Source organism: Pseudonaja textilis, chromosome 1, assembly GCF_049901715.1.
Source record: "Pseudonaja textilis isolate UNSWEBS1 chromosome 1, rPseTex1.2, whole genome shotgun sequence".
Classification (NCBI taxonomy): Eukaryota; Metazoa; Chordata; class Lepidosauria; order Squamata; family Elapidae; genus Pseudonaja; species Pseudonaja textilis.
In genome coordinates this window covers 305,633,446-305,655,179 of record NC_141990.1, presented here as the reverse complement: position 1 = coordinate 305,655,179, position 21,734 = coordinate 305,633,446, and the positions used below count along the sequence as shown (strand labels likewise).

General features: G+C 46.8%; 1 protein-coding gene and 1 long non-coding RNA gene across 2 annotated transcripts; one reads left to right on the top strand and one right to left on the bottom strand.

Moving 5' to 3' along the window:
* Positions 1-5,481: 5,481 nt before the first annotated feature.
* On the bottom strand, positions 5,482-14,871 carry SIX1 (SIX homeobox 1). The gene is made up of 2 exons (XM_026698649.2): positions 13,672-14,871; positions 5,482-7,006 (listed from the first exon to the last, which is right to left on the bottom strand). The coding sequence occupies exons 1-2, from the start codon at positions 14,229-14,231 to the stop codon at positions 6,712-6,714; spliced, it is 855 nt and encodes a 284-aa protein (XP_026554434.1). The 5' UTR covers positions 14,232-14,871; the 3' UTR covers positions 5,482-6,711.
* Positions 14,872-15,066: 195 nt separating this feature from the next.
* Positions 15,067-21,343, top strand: LOC113435082 (uncharacterized). Its single transcript, XR_003373882.2, has 3 exons — positions 15,067-15,227; positions 16,522-16,624; positions 19,497-21,343. It is a non-coding gene; the product is annotated as an uncharacterized LOC113435082 (long non-coding RNA).
* Positions 21,344-21,734: the final 391 nt, after the last annotated feature.

The following is a 21,734-nucleotide window of genomic DNA, read 5'->3' as shown; positions in this document are numbered from 1 at the left end:
TATATTTGAAGGTTGCTATTATTGTGGCAACCATAATTATTCCAGATCTATCAATAGAAGAGAAAAATTGTGGTTCAGGGTTGAACTGTGGGGTCTTTAGTGGTGGCTGGGCTTGGTTGTTTTCTTGGCAATATATCATAAGCCACCAAGCATCATCACTGCTAAAAGGGAGTTAGGTTTATTCCAGGTGTGGTTTGACTAACGCAGCATAAAGTAGAACTCACGTCCCATGAATCCAGGATTATACTTCTATTGATGAAGCCCATGATTGCATCAACTCTTTGGGCAGCTGCAGTACACTGCTGGCTCATGCTTGGTCTATCAGGACACCAGATCCTTTGCACAAGTCCTACTGACAAGACAGATGCCACTTACACCTCTGTGTTTTGTGCATCTGTTGTATTTTTCTTATCTAAATGCAAACCCTCACATTTCTCAATGCTAAACTGCATTTTGTAGGATAGGGCCCAATGTTCAAATCTGTCAAGGTCCTTTTGAATCTTGAGTTTGTATTTTGATGACTCAATAATCCACCCTAGCTTTGTGTCATCATTGATTAGCATTCCTTCAACTCCTTCATCTTTTATGAAAATGTTCAGGAGCACTGGGCCCAGGAGAGAACCCTGAAGCACTCTACTGGCTTCTTGCCTCCATGTAATCATAGAAGACAAGAATCATGTGGCAGCTACAGTTATTCAGTCTGTTGTGAATTTAATTATTTGGTGTTGTGACCAATTATTTCGTATTGTTTGACTTTATCAAAGGTCTAGTGATGGGAGGGAGGGAGGGAAGGAAGGAAGGAAAAAAAATATTTTTTTGGCATGACCAGCTTTACAAATCCATGCTTGTTTCTCTAATATTTTTCAAATGCTTGCAAACCCATCCTATGATATTTTGTAGGATTTCCCCAAAGTGCTGCTCTCAAGCTGATTGGTCTGACGTTTCTTGGATTGACATTTTTTTTCATTCGTCATTGTTTATAACTGTGGAAATATTTTGATCACTATGAAATTGTTTTGATGGGCTCAATCCAACCAAAGTTAAGCATTTAATATTTTCCACACATTCCAAAGGCAAACTATTAGGCATTTAATATTTTCAAATATTAATATTAAATTAATATACATTTGAAAATGGGAAAAGTGAAGCCATAACAACATCCACATTAAGGAATGGGCTTTATTCTGCGGTAGAACCCTCCCAAAGAAGTTTGAGATTTTGAGAAGTCCTCCTTATTTTTTTTCCATCTGTTCCTCACCATTTTTTCCGCCTCCTGAGAGGCCAGAATATTCGACCCGCTGCCTTTTGTAGAAATTCAACCCGGCTGCAATTACTGCCCCCCCACCCCCAAAAACCCTTCACTCCGACTCTCGGCGAAGGCGATCTAATCCTTCTTCCGGCCCCTCTTGCCAGCTTACTTCCATGCCTGTGGGAGAACCGAGTGGTGCTGCTGCCTGCGAAGGATCCATCCAGCTCTTCGCGTGGAGACAAGGTGTGAAAAGGGATTGATGCGTCACTTGTGGAAAAAGTCAAAGCCGGGACGCGGTCTCTCTAGGGCAGGGGCCCCCAACCTTGGCTACTTTAAACCTGGAGGACTTCAACTCCCAGAATTCCCCAGCCAGCTGGCTGGGGAATTCTGGGAGTTGAAGTCCTTCAGGCTTAATTAAAGTTGCCAAGGTTGGAGGCCCCTGCTCTAGAAGGGAGATGTGAGAGACAAGGTTTCATTTAAAAAAAAAGGGGGGGGGTTAAAGGGTTGGTTTTAATTTCTGTTGCTTGCTTCGAAGTACAACCCGGCTGAGTTTACACAGACTTTTTGTCTGTTCTGCTTCGCTTGGGTTCATGGTAGGCTATAATCCGGCGGTCTATTGATCGCCCCAGTGCTTATTCCAGGCCAGAGAAAGCCCTAAAGGCGGCGGCGGCGGCGGCGGCGGATTTAACCTGAGGCCCATTTCTTTCCCGCAGCGGGGTCGTCCTTCCGCCGTCGAGCCCCGGGAGAGTAAAGCCGAGCGGCCACTGAACTAGATAAACAAGGACTTAATGATGCAAAACGCTAACAGTGGAGACGCGGGTCATTAGGCCCGAGCACAGAAACGGAGGTGGGGCAGATCTGAAGCCGGGCTGGAAAGGCAAGCTTGGCTAGGGAATCGGGTCTCTTCTTTTCAACCAGGTTTAGAATAAACTCGGGGCTCCCCGGGACAGCTCCGGGCAAGGAAAGAAAAAGCGAAGGGGCGCTTGGGCGAGGGTCTGAGCCGAAGGGATCCTGTGAGCGAAGCCAAAAGGTTGCCGTCCGTCCCAGCGGGCTTCCTTGACCGTCGGGAGTCCTGGTATGAAAAGGACGGGGAGTGAGTGGCAAAGGTGTGTTGCACCTGGGGAAGCAGGTAGCGAGGCTGCAACCCTATTTCAACCCTGTTTCAACTCAAAACGACGCTATAGAGCACTGCACACCAGAACAACCAACCAAACACAAGGAGTTTTCCCCCCAATGCCATCACTCTGCTAAACAAATATTTCCCTCAACACTGTTAAACTATTGACTAAGTCTGCATTAGTATTACTATTAATACTCCCATCCTTCCTTTCACTCATCTCCTCCCACTTAGGACTGTAACCTGTTGCTTGTATCCTAACGTTTTCATTGACTGTTTCCTAGTATGATTTGATTATTTTTTGTATCCTATGATTATTATTAAGCGTACTTTATGATTCTTGATGAATGTATCTTTTTTTATGTATACTGAGAGCATTTGCACCAAGACAAATTCCTTGTGTGTCCAATCACACTTGGCCAATAAAGAATTCTATTCTATTCTATTCTATTCTATTCTATTCTATTCTATTCTATTCTATTCTATTCTATCCTATCCTATCCTATCCTATCCTAAAGGCACCAGGAAGAAAAGAAGCTCTACCCTGGAAGATAATTTTTTTCTAAACCGGAGTCCAGAGCCCCTCCCCATGATTCTCAAGGTCCTGCATTTGGACACGATTCAGGCCTTGCTTGAGTCCTACCTATGCAGAGAGGCAATGGGATAAGCAGGATCGCAACTGTAGAGGCAGGGAAGCCTTCCCCCAAAACCCTATAGGAAAAAGATCAATAGAGTTTAATTAAGTTTGGGAATCTTTCTGCTCCTTTACAAGACCAGAGATTCCCCAGGCCAAGAGAGAGGGGGAGGTAGGAGAAAAACTGCACTGATGCAAGGAAAGGAGAAAAGAAGTGGTCAATTCAAATGATTCCTCCCCCTGGGGCTTTCCAGGGCTTGAATAGAGAACTCCATCATTGGACCTTGTCAAGACACTTGTCAAGATAACTTAGGAGCTAAAAGTCATTGGCCATCAGAGTATTTGCTCCAGAGTAAAACGTGGCTTGATTTGTGCTGCAAAATTACCCACTCCCTCCTGCATGCACACACAAACACAAATTGCACATGGCTCTACTGAAGGGCCTTTGGTTCAGTTGAGTGCTGCACCACAAGAGATGGCCCCATATGACTCTCCCTAGGCCAGGCTGCTGCTACTTTCTGCCTCAAGCTCTCCAGCAACCCCTTTTTGGAAGAAGAGCCTATCAGGCTCTGCCAGATGTGGAACTCCTCCTCTGGCTGTAGAGTTTAGCTTGCATGTTGAACATGGTTGGAGTCTCAGTTCCTCTAACTCAGGGGTCTCCAACCTTGGCAACTTTAAGCTTGGCAGACTTCAACACCCAGAATTCCCCAGCTGATTGGGGAATTCTGAGCGTTGGAAGTCCGCCAGGCTTAAAGTTGCCAAGGTTGGAGACCCCTGCAAATCTAACTTGCTGTGGTGAGAAACGGGAAGGGCTCAAATGAGAAATGTGTCTCCAAGTGAAGGGGCAAAGTTTCCCCTTCAGATGCTCCATATGTTCCAGGCACCATTTTTAAACCAGTTTGTTGTTCAAGCCATCTTGCTGTGCTCTAGGTACCATAATGGCTGAGTTGCACATATGAAGCAGCCAAAAACAAACACAGAGTTTTGGCCAGGAAGGCTCCCTGCTCTGTTGAGGGCAGTCCTGCCAGGGCTATGTGGTGGGGAAGAGGAAACCAGGTCTTTCTGAGGAACTGGGCAAAAGAAAAGCCCCACCCTCCACCCAGGTGAGGAATTCTACCCAGGACTCTCACTTATCTTACTCAGCCAAGGAGAATCTCAGGATAGGGGAGTTATAAGGCTACAGCCCATCCTTTACCTTTATTTTCATTCAATTAAAAAAAAAAAGACTTGTTCCTCTAGTGTAGGGATCCCCAACCTTGGCCACATTAAGACTTGTGGATTTCAACTCCCAGAATTCTCTTAGCCAGAGGAATTCTGGGAGTTGAAGTCCACAAGTCTTAAAGTAGCCAAAGTTGGAGACCTGCTCTAGTGTGTGCTTACTAGGAAGAATGTATCAACGTGCTAAACCAAGGGTCTTCAAACTTGGCAAGTTTAAAACTTGTGGACTTCAACTCCCAGAATTCCTGAGCTAACATGACTGGAGGAGGAATTCTGGGAGTTGAAGTCCACGTCTTAAAGCTGTCAGGTTTGAAGACCCCTGTGCTAAACCAAGATTTGGAAAATAAATTAGTACTAAGTGAATTCCCACAATACCCAAATTGTAGTTACATCTGAAGTACAGCATATGATCCTAAGCAAACACATAGCTTAGCACAGTGTGAGAATGAGGCTGTTCAATGCCTTAGTTTGTTGACTTAAATGTGCATAATGGGTGAGGGGGGGCTTGTTATGGCCCTCCTGCTAAATGACCAATTGCTTTTGCATGCACACAGAGAGCTTCTGCTTCCTTGTGTGCCTAATCACGCTTGGCCAAATAAAATATTCTATTTCTCCCCCATAAAGACCAGCAAAAATATCAATGCGTATAATATTCAGTTACTATATGTGATATGAATTCCATATTAAGTCAATGCCATTATTAGGCCAACATAGGTTTACAAAACGGTGCTCATATTTCAGAATTCTCTTCATCAAACAAGGCCACTTCAAAACAGGATAAACAAACAGAAGAAATCACCATGAATTCCAGCTGCAGCTAAGACCGTAACCTGCCACAGACATGGACCAAACACCAACCTCATTTCCTCCGCAGTACCTTTTAAGGTGCACTGCCTAATGAACAGGAAATTCAAAAACTTGTTTTGTAAGCTCTACCTGCCCACCCCACAAAAGAGGGGGAATTAATGTTTATTCTCTCTGAATAAAGATTAATTTGTCTTAAGTGAGGAAGAAAGAGAAAAAAAGAGCTCCAAAATATCCTGGACTTTTTTGCTTGAAGAAGAGACTGTCTACTTAGGAGGTCTTATCTCCCAGTACTCCTGTACAAGGCCTTCACTGAAACATGGGGAAATCCCTCTGGAGTAAATAAATTTAGCCCCCAACTTGAATGACTTTTAGGCATAGAAAGAGTAGCAGGAGAGGGTAGGGGAGAGCAGAGAATACACATTGACTATTATCCAGTTATAAATAACATTAAGAGTCTTTATCAGTCTTATCAAGTTTAATTTAGATTTCTGTGGGTACAAGAAACCTGGAAATGAAAGCACATGCTACTAGCGGTAATCAAATTGCCAGTTGATTTCTCAAGCCAAACTATATGGGAAAAGGACAAAGAGAGACAGACAGAAATAAAACCTAGAAAAAGAGTCTGGATTTTGAAAGATGTCCAGGTAAGTGGAACAACTTTTGTTGTTGCTATTATAAAAAAAAAATCACACAGATTCATTTCCAAAATTCACTGTAAACAGAAAAATCACTGACATGAAATTACTCTCATAAAATTTTAATCTAACATAAAGGGCTCACACCTCTGCATTAAGACATAGGCACTTAACATTCTTCAGCTAATACTGCATCATTTTTCCTGTTTTTTTAAAGCTACTTCAAAATCTTTTCAGAAATCTAAACCTGGCCAAAAAGAAAAAAAATGTAAACTTAATTTGCCCTCTCCAAATCTTTTTTTTTAGAATTAATTTTTGGTACTTTATACCTTCTATTTATTCCCCCAAAATTCAAGCCAAAATTCAACCCACCACCACCACCTATTAAAATATATCACTAAGTCCTCAGTGAAAAGTAAGGGTCCCTTCCTGTATGAGCTGCATTACAAGCCCCATTTAGCAAACCTCTGAGGAAGCATGCCTGGATTTGCTTTGTCAGCTTCACTTACTTTAATGGGCCTTATTTTTGAGTAAGGATGCTTAGGATTCTGCTATAAAATATTTGCCTTCTTGTCCTCTTCTACAGCAACAAAAACAAGAGAGAGGACACAGTCCAAGTTAAAATCCACAGTGCTCAAATCTCTCTTTGAAAGTGATGGAATCTAAGTGCTTAACCTGGCTTGGTGATGCTCCTTGTCCTTTTAAGTAAAATGCAACAACCTGTCATTCCAACTCAGGAAAGATTAAGTAAGTGGGAAAGGATGCCATGGAGGGATGTCACCCAGGGTTGCCCCACAAATGCATTGAAGGGTGGATGTTCTCTCTGTGTTTGGCTACCCATAAGATGGTTTCGCCAGAGAGGTGTTGCATCAAGAGAAATGGAAACGGGATGATACAGAAGCGATTTTTAAAAGTCATTTTAAAAATCACCAGGAACATTCTGAAAAAAATAAAACTAAAACAAAATTAGGGTTGTGGGGACGGGGAGGAAAAAAAAATGTATGACACAGTTCCCTTATTTACAGGCCCCACCTTGCGTGGGGGGACAAACTCATGAGCCCAGGTCCACCAAGCTGGAGGTGAGAGGGCCTAGGAGGGATTCCTGCAGCTGATGTTGGTGAGGCTGGAGGCCGTGGGCTGGCTGTGAGGCAGTTAAGCCGGTCAAGGAATAGCTGGAGTTCCTGGCATGGCTCAGGTTGCCCTGGAGCAGGAGAATGGAGTTCTGATCCGGACTTTGGGGAGGTGAAAACTCCTCTTCGGAACTGGAGATGAGTGGCTTGGCCGCATCCAGAGGAGACAGCTGGTTCTGTTTGTTGGTAGATGTATTGTTGTTTTCAGTGTTTTCTCTGGGAAGGGAGAGGAGAAAGGAGAAATTAGTCAAACTGGTTACAAAATGGAGTGGGGAGGCGGAATAGTAATCCTAGAAAAGCCTTCCCCAATCTCGAACTCTACAGGCAAGTTGGGTGCTACACATCCCGGAATTCCTGGCAAGACCCCAACACATCTGGAGGGTCACAGATTGGAGGAGACCGGTCTAAAGGCATCTTGGCATCTTGTCCATAGAACAATTTTCAAAAAATCCACTCTAATGTAAATGTAATTCTCGGATGCCTGCAAAATTTCAGCCCTAGGGAATAAACCCTTTGGATGGAACTTTCTACGCTTTTAAAAAGTCTCTTTCTCTAAAATTATATTTTATACATAAAAACCCCGCCAACTTTAGATAGGATGACATCACAATACATTTTTATTTCCCCCCAAGACACTTGTCTCCCTACTCTGCTTACTTGCAAAGAAAGATACATAGAATTCTTGCAGTATGTATAAAAGAATAACAGAGGTGGAAGGGACCTTGGAGGTCTTCTAGTCCAACCCCCTGCTTAGGCAGGAAACCCTACACCACTTCAGACAAATGATTGTACAATCTCTTCGTAAAAACTTTCAGTGTGGGAACACCCACAAGTTCTGGGGGCAACTTGTTCCACTGATTAATTGTTCTAACAACTGTCAGGAATTGAGCTGTTCCTTCTGTGATTCACACCACATAAAGTTATATTGTGTTCAGGGAGAGTTGCTGTCACACAAGAACACTGCATGAATGTGTTTAGAAAATTAATACGAGCCTACTGTATACCTGTCTAATTCTTCTATTGGGAAATGAGTCTTCCTGGAATTGGAGAATTTTAGTGATTTAATTTATCATTTAATTAATCTAATTGCCATATTGCCATTAGCACTAATTAGTGTTTGATTAGCACGATTACATCCATTGTTTCATTATCTTGGGGTTGGGAAGAGGAAATGGCTTCAATCTGCAGGATGAAAACACAAAAACTTGTCCTGAACAAGCCAAACTTGTGAAAGCCTTCAGCCACTTGCGGAGATCCTAAAAGCAGCTGTCTTGGAGGGGAGCCCTACGGAGGGAACAAGAATTGCTTCAAAATTATTTGTAGTTGGATTAAAAACAGGGCAACCGAAGTAAAAGGGGACGCAAAGAAAATGTTTTTGAAATACAGAATTGTATGAAACCATACGTCTAGGAAATAATCATCTTTCAAAAAACAAAACTGAAAATCCACCTATGCTCCAGCCTCAGCCCATTGTAGGGCATTGTGCCTAAAAATGAGTCCTGCTAATATCTTATTTCCAGATAATTGTTTACAGAGTTGAAATCACTATGAGACATAACTAGCAAATTCCTCGATTAAGAAGACTTTTATGATGGTGTAACCCCTGTACTGTGTTGTTATATAATGTTAAATAACTTACAAAAATATCATTTAATTTTTTAAAAAATAAATCCATTAACTTTTTTTTTAAGAAATAGAAAGCTAGGAAAGAAAGTTTAGAGTCATGTCTGCCATTATATGTTAAAGTTTTCTTGGGGGAAAAAAATCCCTCTCCCAGGTTAAGAAGTTACTTCCAAGGAAAAGAAATCTCAGAAGGCAACTTTTCTCCATACGGAAGTCTAAATCAGGAATGAAAAACGCTCCCTCTTTCTTTCTTCTGCAAGCCGACCAAGAGGAAAGTCTTCCTGCCCGAACTAACCCGATTCGGGCATCCGAAGGAGCTTAGATCTGAGATCTAATTATGCCTTCGGGTGCCACAACAACACTCCTCATTTTCATACGTATCTTGGCGGGAGAAGGAAGGACTTGGGGAGCTGAAGTTGGCGCCCTCCAAACGGCAGGGGTGGCGTTATGGATCCTGAACACTTGATCTTACAACTTTGGGGAAGTTAATAGCGGGGGTGGGATGGGGAAGGAAATCGCCCTTTAGTATCCAGGTCGCAGAAGACATTCTGGGTTTATACCATCTAGGCTCCAAGAGCGTGTAGCTGGAAGGCAGTAACATTGCATTCTTCGGGTTACTCCCAAACCCAGAGACCCGCTGTTTTCTCATCTCCGCTTTAACGACTTTTGAACCCAGGCGAAGATGCAGATCAGCCGCGGGAGCCTATTGGGAAAAACGGCGGAGTCGCCCAGCTGCGGGAGGGCCAGTGATCACGGGAGCTTCTTGGGCAATGGGGTGGAAGGCTGGCCGGTTGCTCCTTTTGAAACCAGTGGCTTTGGTGGGCCTCCCTTGCCCAGCTTGCGCCCTTGAAGACGGGCTGCCAAACCGTGTACCTGGGGACGTTGCGCCTCCGATTAAACCGACTTCCCAAAGAGAGATTTAAAAGGCAGGGAACGAATCTCAGAGGCGTCGCCAACGAATTTAAATTCTTCGCCCTTTGGGGGCACATTCTGCAAGGCTTACCTTCCCCGCCGGCCAGTGTCACCCTTGCAGGTGTGAGTTATTTTAAGAAAGAAGTGCAGAGAAGTGGTGGGCTAGGCTTGGCTTTTCAAGGCAAGGCAATCCGCCTCTTGGATGGAGAGAAGGCGGCCTAAAGTCCCCTGCCTCCGTTCATCCCCAGGCTGCGCTGCCAGTTTTGCGCCGCATCGATTGCAATATCCCCAGAGGGATCCGAATCTTGCAAAAGTGGTGCGGAGCCCAGCGGTCTTGCTCTCCAAGCGCGGTCGCCTAAGGCGCTTGAGTGGGGCGGCTGGATCGTGTCCATGGCTCCAGCGGGAACCCAGAGGCTTCTCGGAGGGGGGAGAAAAAGAGCAAACAAACAAACAAACCCTTTCTCGGGTCTTCTGCAGAGAAATTGACTCCCCCTTCCCCTCAGGACTCCACCATTTGGTTGCCCGTTTAGAGGGCTGCGCTGACCTGTCGCAGACCGAATGAGGCTGGGCATTAGCAACGAGCTGCTTCGCCTTTTAAGGTGTTAAATTGTCCAGAACAAGCAAAGGTACAGTCTCTATAGAGCTGACAGCCCGGGAGAAATGCAACTATTTTTAATCGTGGGATTTTTTTTGAAAGCAAACAAATTTTAAGACCGTTATTTCAAATAACGCATTTATCTGGTTTCGAGGGGGGCGGGCGGATTCCGAAAAGTTAACACTGAACTGGCAGTTTATCCAGCTTTAAAATAAAACGAGATTGACAGGGCGTCTGAAGACGCTGTCAGATGATGGAATCTCTCGTTTCTACGATTCCATTTCCTACCTCTCCCGTTCACAGGACCCTAGTATAATGTGTGGGATGAGTTCTTTATCAATGAATAAAATGTACGTGCTCTTGGTGAAAAGTAGCTCAGCTCTGCAACAGATGTTTCCAGACACGGAAAGTTGGAGTACCAGGCTCCCTGTATTTACTCCGAAATTAAAGTCTACTCCGGCTGAGTCCACTACCCTTGAAAATGCTAGAATTTACGTATAAAAATGCCTCTGGCTGTAGCCCGAGCACGCCTGCGTTTATTGTGAGTTCGCGGAAATTGTCCACCACGGTGCGCACATTGAAGGATTTTGGGCCCAACACGCGACATTCTCTGCTTCTAACCCTTTTGTATTTTTCTGCTCAAGAACCTCGCCTCTACTTGTTTGTGCCCAGGACTTTCCAGCTGTATCCGAACTATATCGACGGTCTGAATTCCTTCTTCGGGCGAACAGTATGTCCTGTCGAAGGGAAGAGGGTTCTGCAACGGTTCCGAAATATAAGGCGCGTAGCGTCGTCATCTCTGAAGCCAACCGCGTCGTCCCCTCGGGGAATCGCCTTGGTGGAATCCGCGCTCGCCGTTGTAGAGAAAGGGGCTGCTTTCCAGAGGCCATCCACGAGAAGAAGGGCGTGAGGCTGTTCCCCCCTCCACCAAATGATCCAGTCCGCAGAGATTCGAAGATTAAAAAAAAATAAAAAAAGATCGAAAGAGCCACGGCCGGCGAGGCAGCCTAAGGTCCCTTCCTGCCTTCCTAGGCTGCAGTCCGCCACCATTTACCGCTGCCACAGGAACTGTGTGGCTCATCCTGGCGGTATAACCCCTGGTTCCCGGTTTTCCTTTCCAGGCTGCGCTTGGCAATTTCAGCAACTTGAAACCTCCAACGGAACAAGTTGAACATCTTGGGGCCTCCCTTCTCCCACCCTTGCCATTGTTCCAGCAGCAAATCGGGCACCCTGGCCTCCTTCAATCTGGCCTTGCCCAGACGTGAAGGGACTAAAATCTCCAGAATTCCCAGGTAAGGAAGCGGTAGCTCCTCCAACACATCTGGAGGACATCAAGTTGATAAAAGTTGTTGTGGTTTGTTTGGTTTTTTTTGCCTCTCTCCGTACCCACTACTCACCCTCCTCTCTTCACACACACTTGTTCCTCCCTCCGGGGGTCAGTTGGTATCATATTGAAGAAAACTGTGGGCCCAGCCTCAGAGGGGTAAGATCTGGAAATAAAGGTCCCTGGATTTCACCAAGAGATCTTGGAACAAATCTTGGGTGGGGAAGGTCTGGGACCCATCAGTGCGACTGACACCCTAATCCTAAACACATGTAAACCATCTTAAAGTTAAGCACTTCTATTTAACTGGGGGGTGGGTGGGGGTGGAGTGTGGCTCTGGCTGAGTCTGATGGAGAAGGAGAAGGGAGCCGGTTTCCCCGCTGCTCTTCCCGAGTGGCTTTTTTCTTCTTCTTTCTTAGCACCAGGTGACCACGTCCCCTCTCTTGCCTTCCAGGTGACAGAAGGCTGAGGAGGCTCTGGCCCAGAGGGAGGTCAGCCGAGTTCCTCCGAGTTCCAGGAGTGACGCAAAAGCAGGCTTAGGAGTCCAGGCTGGAAGTATCCCCAGAAAAGCCTCTGGGCCTTTTCTGGAAATGACCTCCCCAATCTAAACTTTAGCTGCCTTAAAAAGCCAGAAAGACAAAGCAGCCCCTTCAAATCTTGTGGCCTGTCTTCTAAGGTACCCTTTCCTGGGGAGGCTGCAGTGCTGAGTGGGAGGAGGGCATCCTATTCTCCTCCTTTGCCGAGTTTTAAAATCACAACATCTAAACTGGACATGCAGTTGAGAGACCCCCGTCTTTTCTTTCTGCTTGATGACCACCACTACTACCACCATCGACCGTCAGGGAAATGTTGCTTGCACACTCACTTTCTGTTTTTTTTTACATTTGGCTTTCAAATAATGTCCTACTAGAGCACAACAAGCCAGGCTGGAGAAGTTGATTCTAGTAGAAACACTATAAAGAGCTATAAAGAGAGAAATCCTACTTGAGGCCATTATTTCTGGCTGCCAAGGGAAGATTTCCGTTCAAGATTAGGAGGCAGGCATTCAGTATATTCCCAGCAGAATAGGTGGAGTTGGGAAGCAATTGGCAGCATGGGGGGCAGATGGCAAGAGCCGGAAAAATTGGGAAAGAGAATGGGAAGGAATCAGGGTGGACTAATGCTGGGGGTTGGGGTGTGTGAAGACTATGGGGGGGCAAAGACATGAAGTCTTTGGGGGAGCAGCCCAAAGACTCCTTTGGGGTCCTCCTTTGGGGAGGCTGCTTTGCTTGGCTGGATCCTCCCAGAACAAGTCTAACAGTCTTCTTTTTGCGCTATATGTTGGAGCAGCACCTGGGGGAGAGGGGAAGCACTAATGAACCTTAAGAAAAGGTTTATATTCTATTATGAGATGGTGTAAACAAAATGAAGGTGGGTATCATTCCTCTTTTCTCTCTGCATGGAAGTCTGAGCGCCCATTCCTGAACCCATCAATTCCAGCGCATTTCAAAAGACACACGTCTCTTTAGGGTCTCCAGGCAAGGCAGGGATGGTGGCGGTGGGGAGACAATGTAAATGCTATGAACTGAGACCTCTCTAGCGGCTGCTCCGTATTTAGAAACAAAGGCTGGACAGAAGGTATCCAGCCTGTGTGTCCCCCTACATAATTGGATTATGATTCCCATCATTCCCGGCCGGCTGAGGGGTTTGGAAGCTACAGTTCCACACATCTGGAGGGCACCAGATGGAGCTCTAGCGGTTCCATCCGATTAAAGCTCAGGGCCCGCTGGCTTTTTTTAGGCACGAGGGTTAACTACGCAATTGATCTGCCTCCTTACAGGCACAGCTATTAAACTAAAGCGCTGTTGGCTTCACGGGACACTTGCGCCTGGGTAAGTAGGATCGTGGGCTAGTCCCTTGGAAGTTAATGGTGCAAGGAGGCGCGGTGAAATCGTTGCTTAGCAAACCGGCCGACGGGAAGAACAACAGAGCTTTAGCGAAGGCTCGGTCCTTCCAACTGGCGCGGTCCAAGGCGCTGACCGGGGTCAACCGAAGCAAGGCCTACTCGATTTGCCCAGTTGCTTACTTTGATATAGCGCCCCCTCCCCCTCCCGGATGAGCGCAAGGGTTGGGTTCATACAACCCAAAGCCCCACGCGAGCCAAACATGCTACAGCCCGTAAGGCGGTGAGACACCCACGCCAGTTACCAGCGCATCAGCACCTCATATTATTATCGTTACTATTCCACTTTCTGGCAACGGGGTCGTCCTTGCCCATATCTACCTCGGCCGAGGAGCCTAAGGTTCTTCGCGTTGAAGGAAGCCCCCCCGCCCCCCGGGGGTTCGGCGGAACCTGCCCCAAAGCCCCTTCCCCCGAGAGAGCAGCTGCTCTTGGGCCCGCCGAGATCTCTGTCCCCCAGAAGAGCCCGAAGCACAAGCAGAACCCACCTCTCTTTCGCCTCTGCCGCTCGGTCGCGCTGCCTCCGGTTTTTAAACCAGTTGCTAACCTGGGTGGTGGTGAGGCCCGTGGCTTCGGCCAACTCCCTCTTCTCCCGGGGCGACGGGTAAGGATTGTGAGCGTACCACTCCCGCAGGACGCCCCGGGACTTCTCCTTGAAGCAGTAGCTGGTCTCCTCGCCGTCCCAGATAGTCCTGGGCAAAGGGAATTTCCGCCGCACGCGGTACTTGCCGACGGCACCCAGCGGTCGGCCCCGCAGCTTCTCGGCCTCCACGTAGTGCGCCTTGAGCCAGAGCTGCTGGAGTTTGGGGTGGTTGTGCGGCGAGAACTGGTGGCTCTCCAGGATCTTGTAGAGCTCGCGGAAGTTGCCCCGGTGAAAGGCCACCACTGCCTTGGCTTTCAGGACGCTCTCGTTCTTGTGCAAGTGGTCGCACGCGGGCAGCGACCAGAGGAACCTGCCCAGCCGCTCCAGGTTGCCGCCCTGCTGCAAGACCTCGCAGACGCACGCCACTTGCTCCTGCGTGAAGCCGAAGGACGGCAGCATCGACATGGCTCCGGGTCCGAAGCTGCTCCTGCTGCTCCTGCGCCGCCGCCGCCGCCGCCGCCGCCGCCAACACCCCTCAGCCCAACTGCCGCGGGCTTAGCTGGCCGAAGAAAGCGCGGGGAGCGGGCGGGCGGGCGGGGGACAGTTTCCCGAAGAAGAGCCGGAGGAAAGTGGCGGAGCGCCGTCTCCGGCTGCTCATCCAGGGCCGGCGGGAGCCGCGTCCGAGCGCCCCGAAAGAACGGCCGGGGAGCGGGGGGGCAGTCAGCCAGCCGGGACCCAGGAGAAGGGAGCGTTAGCCCTGCGCGGCAGAGGGAAGCGGAGGCGGCGGCGAGGAAATGGATGCTCTCGGCGAGTTCCTGCTGCCGGGGAAAGTTTTGCTTGGGGTCCTCCCGCAGCCAGGCTTAAAGCCGCCTCGGTGTCCGGGCTCTTCTGATTGGACGCTTCCAGCGCCTATCGGAGCGCGCGCCCACAGTCCAAGCGGCGGCAGCGGGAGGCAGAGAGCGAGCAGGCGAGCGGGCGGGCTGGGAGGCGGCCGCCCCGAGGCAGTCTGGCCTCAGCCTGGCGCTGAAGGGAGCTTTTGCGGCGGGGCTGGGCTCGCTCGGAGCTCGGAGGCTCGGACGCTCTGCTTGGAGCCGAGCGACGGACTGCCGGGGAGAAGGAAAACGAGCAGCTCGAGGTCTCCCCACCTACCCACCCACCCCTCGTCTCTCTCATCTGCCCTCAGAAAGGAGACGCGTCAGGAGCTTGCAAGAGGAGCCGCTTCTCAAGTGTCAGCCAAGGGGAACGAAATTCTGTGCAAATCAATTATTGCAGGCTTTAAAAGAAGAAGAAGAAGAAGAAGAAGAAGAGGCCAACACCCACCGTCAGCCAAGCCAGCTCACCAACCCCACCCCGTCTTTCCCCTCCTTTCCTCGGCCCATCACTTTGCTGGCTACCCATCCATCTAACTCTCCAGCCAACCAACTGGCCTCCTTCTTCTTTTTCAAAATCCGCTCGTTCCCGGTGAGCTCATATTTAATTACCTTAATGTTGTGAATGAATAAATGATGCCCCAGATGAATAGCTTATGGTATGCACTAAATAATTAAAAGAGCCTCATAACTTTGTCCTCAGAGGATGGGAGGTGCTGATTTTCCTAATCATAAAATTAATAATCATTCAGAACCAAAGGATTGATGGATTAAAACTGTTGATTCCAACCTTTAAATATAGGCCCTGTGGCTAGCACCAAGCCAAGGGGTGTGGAGCATGGCTCCCAGAGTCCTTTGCATGCAAACTGGTGGGCCTTGAACGAGTCAAGGTGCTGGTTGCTCTGGCAATAACACAAGCAGAACCACAGAGGCACTCCGGAATTAATGTGCTTGAGGTGTTCACCAGCAGAGACTATTTGGATTTGGTTGACTTTTCTTCCCATAATTCCCAGCTGGTAGGGAACAGAAGGTTGCCCAGATCATGGTGCTGCCTGCCTTCTCATAGCCAGACCCAATTGGTTCCTTAGGCCTGGGAAGAAGCCTCATCATCAGGTGCTTTTTAGGGTATGCCCTCCCAATAAAATTGTAGCTTTTCCAGGTTTATCTGGGAAAGTGAATCCATAGAAATTGGAAGATTGGCCTCCTGTGAATAACATTTTGGGCTGAATAACACAGCAATGTTAATGGGCAGAGCAAGCAGGAGGAATTGAACAAGAATCTAGACCCAGGTCAAATTCTTAAGTTCATGAAGCTTGGAGTCAGTCACTAACTGGCTTCACTATCACACGTCTTTGGTTTTGACTGTTGTGTGAACTCAGCCTTGGGTTTATTAACTGTGGCTAGACAACGTAGTTGTGATATGTTTAAGAAGGGATAATTAGCCAGACATGGTTTGTGATGTCATCTCCACTAGGTAAATCAGACCAGGAAACCAAAACTATTTTTATTGAGATTTGGCTGTAATAACAGAATCTGGTTGTGTTCTGTCTGTCTTCTCCTCCTTATATTCCAGTGAATCAGAAGCTGCTTCCAAACACTATTTCACTGTTTTGGACTCGTTTCAGTCCCCTTTGCCTAGGTAGGAGGTGATGGTTGTTGCATATTTCCATTCCCTCACTCTCTATAGGCAGATGAAAAGGATGAAATTAGGAGTCACTCCTGGTGAAATTACACACACTCCTGGTGAAAAGGTGACAGAAAAAAGGAACACTGTTTTGAGTGCAGCTCAACTCTTTCACACATCTGTGGTTGTTTTTTAACCCCCATAGAGGGAAATAATTTTCCTCTGGTCCAATTTTTTTTAAACTTTTTTTTTTACTTTACAGTCAAGCCTGTAGACCCAGGACTACCTGATCACCTGTAATCCAGTTGCTGGGCTTGTGTGTTCTTGGATTCAACCAAAATCTGCTAGTGACACTACCTATCTGGGTAAACTAATTCATAACATGTAAAGGCAATATAAGAAGCCTCTTATATTCTCTATAAACTCTATATTCCCTGGAACCAACTCATATTGAACTCAATACACTTTTCTTTTGAGGTAGAGTTGAACTTTAATGAGGCTTCAGCTTCTACCCTGAGTGGCACTAAGGGGATTAAACAATTATGAATTATAATTCTTTTTCCTTGCATTTCCATCTAGTACTGTAGGTTCTCCCAGCTCTTCTTTTAGATGACTGGTTTACGAAGCAATTATAGGCTGGAGGAAGTTAACTTGCCTGGGAGAGTAAAGTAAACAATTAAAGCCCATCCAAATAAAGTTAATCTGTCAGGAGAACCAGGGATAAGAACAATAGGGGTGAGATAAGTGAAAAAGTGCCAGCAAATACTGCAAACCCCAATGCCTTTCTAGTTCTTAGAAAGAATTGTTTAAATTCACTGCAGAATGTAAAGCCGATGGCCAGAGGGAATCTGCGGCAGCAAAATCAAGCAAATGTGGTGCTTAGTTTTGAAATTGGCCCCCTTAAGGAGATGGGATGGTTGATCCTTTGTAGTGGGGCCCAAGCAAGCATACCCAGAAAATAGAACCACTAACATATTTCAGACTTCCACCCCAGACTCATGTCTCTTTTGCTAGAAATTTCTCAGGGGCATTTATTTCCAGCTACAATGTTTGAGCATTTTAATATTTTGTAAATGACATCCTTCAGTTCTCTCCTGTTCTATGAATGTGAGCAAATGTGCTTTATCCAATCATCTTCCTTCACAGTGGCAGAAATGTTTGGGGTTGCAATCTTTGGCTTCAGTCCCAGAGCTACAGCTTACTTGTTTGGAAAACTGGATTAGAGGCTTAGATTTGTTCTTAATTTATGGATCTGGCCGATGTGCATCTCCCATGTTACCATGAAAGGCCATCCAGTATCTTTTGGCTTCTCCTGTAGAAAATATAGGAGAGGGTTGAACCAATATATCACATTTGCTCAGGATTAATTTTGCTATCCTTTTCTCATTGCTGCGTACAAAACCATAAACCAAGCAGACTCGGCTGCATTTTTAACATTGAGTTAAAGGTGTTCAGCTAATTTGTGGTTCGGTGCGGGATGGGAACACACCAACTGGCCTAGAAGAGCTGGAAGTGGAGCAGAAGTGATGACTGCTCAGGCCCTGCTTTGCTCAGAAATGTTTGGAGAGACTCCATGCCTATTATCTTCTTTCCTAAAAGACTTTGGATTCTTCCCCCTGCAGAGCAATAAGAAATGGGCAGGAAAAAGAATGATACAAATTCATAGGTTTACTTTGGAGCCAACCCCATTACTTCAAGGAAAATTGACTCCCTGAATAGTTAAAACATTCCCTTGAAGTCCAGCTCCTGGGAACTTCATCCAGGAATCCATGTGATTTGCTTGGCAACAGTACCAAAATGGGTTAACGTTGTCTCTTTTTTTTCCACTGGGATCTTTCCTTTTTCCTTCCTTCCTGCCTTCCCTCCCAGTCTAACCTACAGCCTTGAGATTTCTCAATTCATGTAGTATTTGGAGATTAGCCAAACTTGGCTAAGCATAAGAATGTAGCTTGTTAATTCAGTCATATGTATATTTATGTGGAAGAAAACTGTCCTGGATGAAGTGGGGCTTCCTTCTCAGTTAAAGGTTGTAAGCCTCCCTTGTCACATATAAATATGACTGGTTTATTAATTAATGACGTTGTAAAAATAAAGTTTAAACCCTGTTTGGGCCACTTGCCTTAATAACCTCTCTCCCCATCAACCACACACACACACACACCATAAAGTCAGAACAAAATGTATATTGGGCTTTTGTGTCTCCATCTAATTTTTATAGTTCTAAATTAGTCTTCCCTAAACTACCTACAGGGACTCATAGCCCAGCATATTTGGAAGGGATCGCATAAGGGAAGCCTATGCTGGAATACAGACGTGGTGGTACTGTGTACTATTCCAATTAACTTTTGCACTGAAATTGGAGACCACGTTCCCACTACTTGTCTGTGAATCACTTGCTTTGGCAACCAGGCACCATAAAGAGGATGGTGTTTTTCTTCATAGCAGCCTTGTGGGAGCCAGTTTGGTGTAATGATGAGACCCCAAGCAGCTAAAGAAGGTCACAGAAGGTGACTGTGGGGCAGACTTTTCTCTTTCAGCATAAGGGTGAGTTATTGTGAGGATAACAGAAAGGGAGAAATTCATGTAATCTAAGCACTTTGAGAGCCGGAGGAATAATAACAGATTTTCCTTTCCCTGTCACTCTTTTAAAAAGTAGGTCGTGGTGCCTTGCGTTATTGGGCACATGGTACCCAAAAAGGACTGGTTGGGAACCTAATGCCATGAAAATAAGAATAATAAGAATATGAGAATTAATAATATTAACAATAACAATACTAGTCAGTGGTATTTGTGATGCATTTTTGAATGTTCAGTTGACTGAGTTTCATGTTTAATGAATTAAGTAAATAATAATAATAAAATAATTATAATAATAATGGAAGAGGAAGAGAGGAGGAGGAGGAGGAGGAAGAGGAGAAGGGAAGGGAAAGGAAGGGAAGGGAAGGGAAGGGAGAGAAGGAAAGAAGGAAGGAAGGAAGGATAATCAATAGTTTCACCAATAGTAATAGGAGCCCTTGGAGCGATACCCAAAGGGCTGCCTAGATACATGGAACTTTTGAACTGATTAGACCTGATTGTCGGGGACTTTGCAAAAAGCCACTCTAGTCGGAACTGCCTATATACTCCGATGCTACCTTAACAGCTCTTAGGTCCTTGGTTAGGACTTGAACTGTTAAGTTTTTACCAGTCCCAGACTGCGAATCGAATTGAAGATTAACAATAATAATCATTTTTCAGAAGCAAATATTGGGGCTCCCTCTGCCGCCAGGCTCTTCAGTCAACGTGCCTGAACCCGCCCTTCCACACAGAGTGGGGGACGCCAGTTTCTCAGCTAACAAAGCTTGGCTGGTTGGAAGGACGGGGGGCGTCGGGTCCAGCTCGCCTGTCGATAGGCTGGCCTAACCAATCGGGACTGGAAGGATTCCTCTCTCGGCCGGCCCCTGACCGGACGTCTGGTAATTTTCCCCAACCCGTTTTATTTTGGTCCTTATGATGTTGGAGGGACGCTGTCTCAGCCTTCTGCCAGAAAGAATGTCTCCGCCTGGACGGGATGCTTATTGACAAGGCAGCTGCGAGGGGACCGGAACGGGAGTCTTTAAAGTCCTCCCCCTCCCCAACACTTGCACGAGGAGCCCCCCCCCAACCCTAAATCTTCGAACAATCGCGCAGCACCTTTTCCTTTCCCAGCAGCGGGAGAAAAGGCTCCGACGCCCAGCGCGCTCAGGTTCCCCCTGAAACGGGGGACCGCTCCTGTCGCCGCCGCCGCCGCCGCCGCCGCCTTTGCTGAAAGGGACGCTGCTTATGGCTTTCCAACAAGGACTCGGGGGCCGAAAGGTCTGAGCCCATTTTATACCTGCAGGACTGGCGGGCCGGCAGAAAGCCAGACCGAGACGAAATGGGTGCAAATGGTCTGCCGCCTGACCGCTCTTGGTCTCCCGTCCGCTTCCACAAAGGCTGCTTGGCGCGCCGCGCCGCGCCAGGACTCTTCCTCAAAGACGCGCTCGCCTAAGGGCTGCCTAAGCTGGGACTCAAAATCGCGCAGCCCCGAATAGGAACTCCGCATCAGCCGCCCCGAGAATTCGGGTTGCCGGCTGGCCCCGCCGCCCCAGCGCCCTTCTCAGAAACGGAGGAAGGTCTCGGTTGATTCCAGTCGCGATTTAGGGCAGGCATCTTTTTACGAATAACCAACCAACGGCCGTTTCTCAGAGCGACCGGCACGTAACTACTCGGTTCGCGGCGAAGGGTTCCGTTTGGGGCTTGGGTTTCTTTCCTTCTTTCGAGAAAGGCGCCCGGATGGTTCCTTGTGAAAAAGAAAGGAAGGGGGAATAGAGGCAAAGATTTGGCTCCGTTTGATACACCACCAGGGGTCTCTACCTGCAAATTCTCCTCGCTCGCTTTGATTAAAACCATTATTTTGTCTTCTTCCAATCCATGGGCGACGGGGCTGTATTTATAAGTTTGCAAGGAGATTGGATCGCTGTTGTCAGCCCAGTACCCTGCAAATCGGTGGGTGGTGGGGAGCGTGAGCGCGCGCGCGCACACACAATCTATACAGACCATTGTCTTGCTGAAGATGATGGGTATTTGAGTCAAACAGATGGATAGCACAAGACTGGGAGAGATTTTACAGTATCCTTCCTTCCTAAAATAATAAAACATAAATAAACAATCACAAATCTTAGCTGACGTTATTTTATGATTCAGCAGATGAGCAAGAGAGCGATCAGGCTTCTTACTCTTCTTGCAACTGGCAGTTAATTTCGTTTATCCAGAAGTTCTAATTTAATCTCGATCTGTTTTAAGTCATAATCATGGTCGGACTGACCATTTTCAAACCAATTCTGGCCATATTTCTCTAAAATAGATGGGATTCGGCATTTCACTAAGACTTAATTTGGTTGTTTGTGCTTAGCCTGAAATCAGCCATTGTTGCTTGTAAACCACGGTTTACAGCTGGATTGCACAACTGGAGTCCCAAGGCTTCCCGTGGCACTTTGCTGTAAATTGTAAAAAGGAGGAAATGATAAATGTATCGGAATTAATCATATTCATTGCATTTAATAAATCAAAAATTAATTAAATTATATCAAATGCGTTTTATTTTATTTTTCCTAGCTCGTTTTCAAATGTGGCAGGCATTCCAGATGGATCTGTAAAAGCAACCTATCTCTTATGCTTGTGCACTGAGGTGTGAAGTTAATAAATTGTGGTTTAGTCAGCAAGACCCAAGTTTGAAAACCTGTGCGTCCGGCCCTGAGTTTTGTGCAGGAATAGCCCACCGTGCGCCAAATAATCTGGACTACAACTCCCACAATCCCCAACCAGGAAGACCCGCAATAAGGAGAGGTATGATCTGGTATGAAGCTGAAGTACATGTGGCATTAGCGTATCCAGAGTTCAGCCAGAATGGCTACGATACCAAATGGGCGAAAGCACAGTAAAATAACTCCCTTATTATCTTTTACTCAACAAATC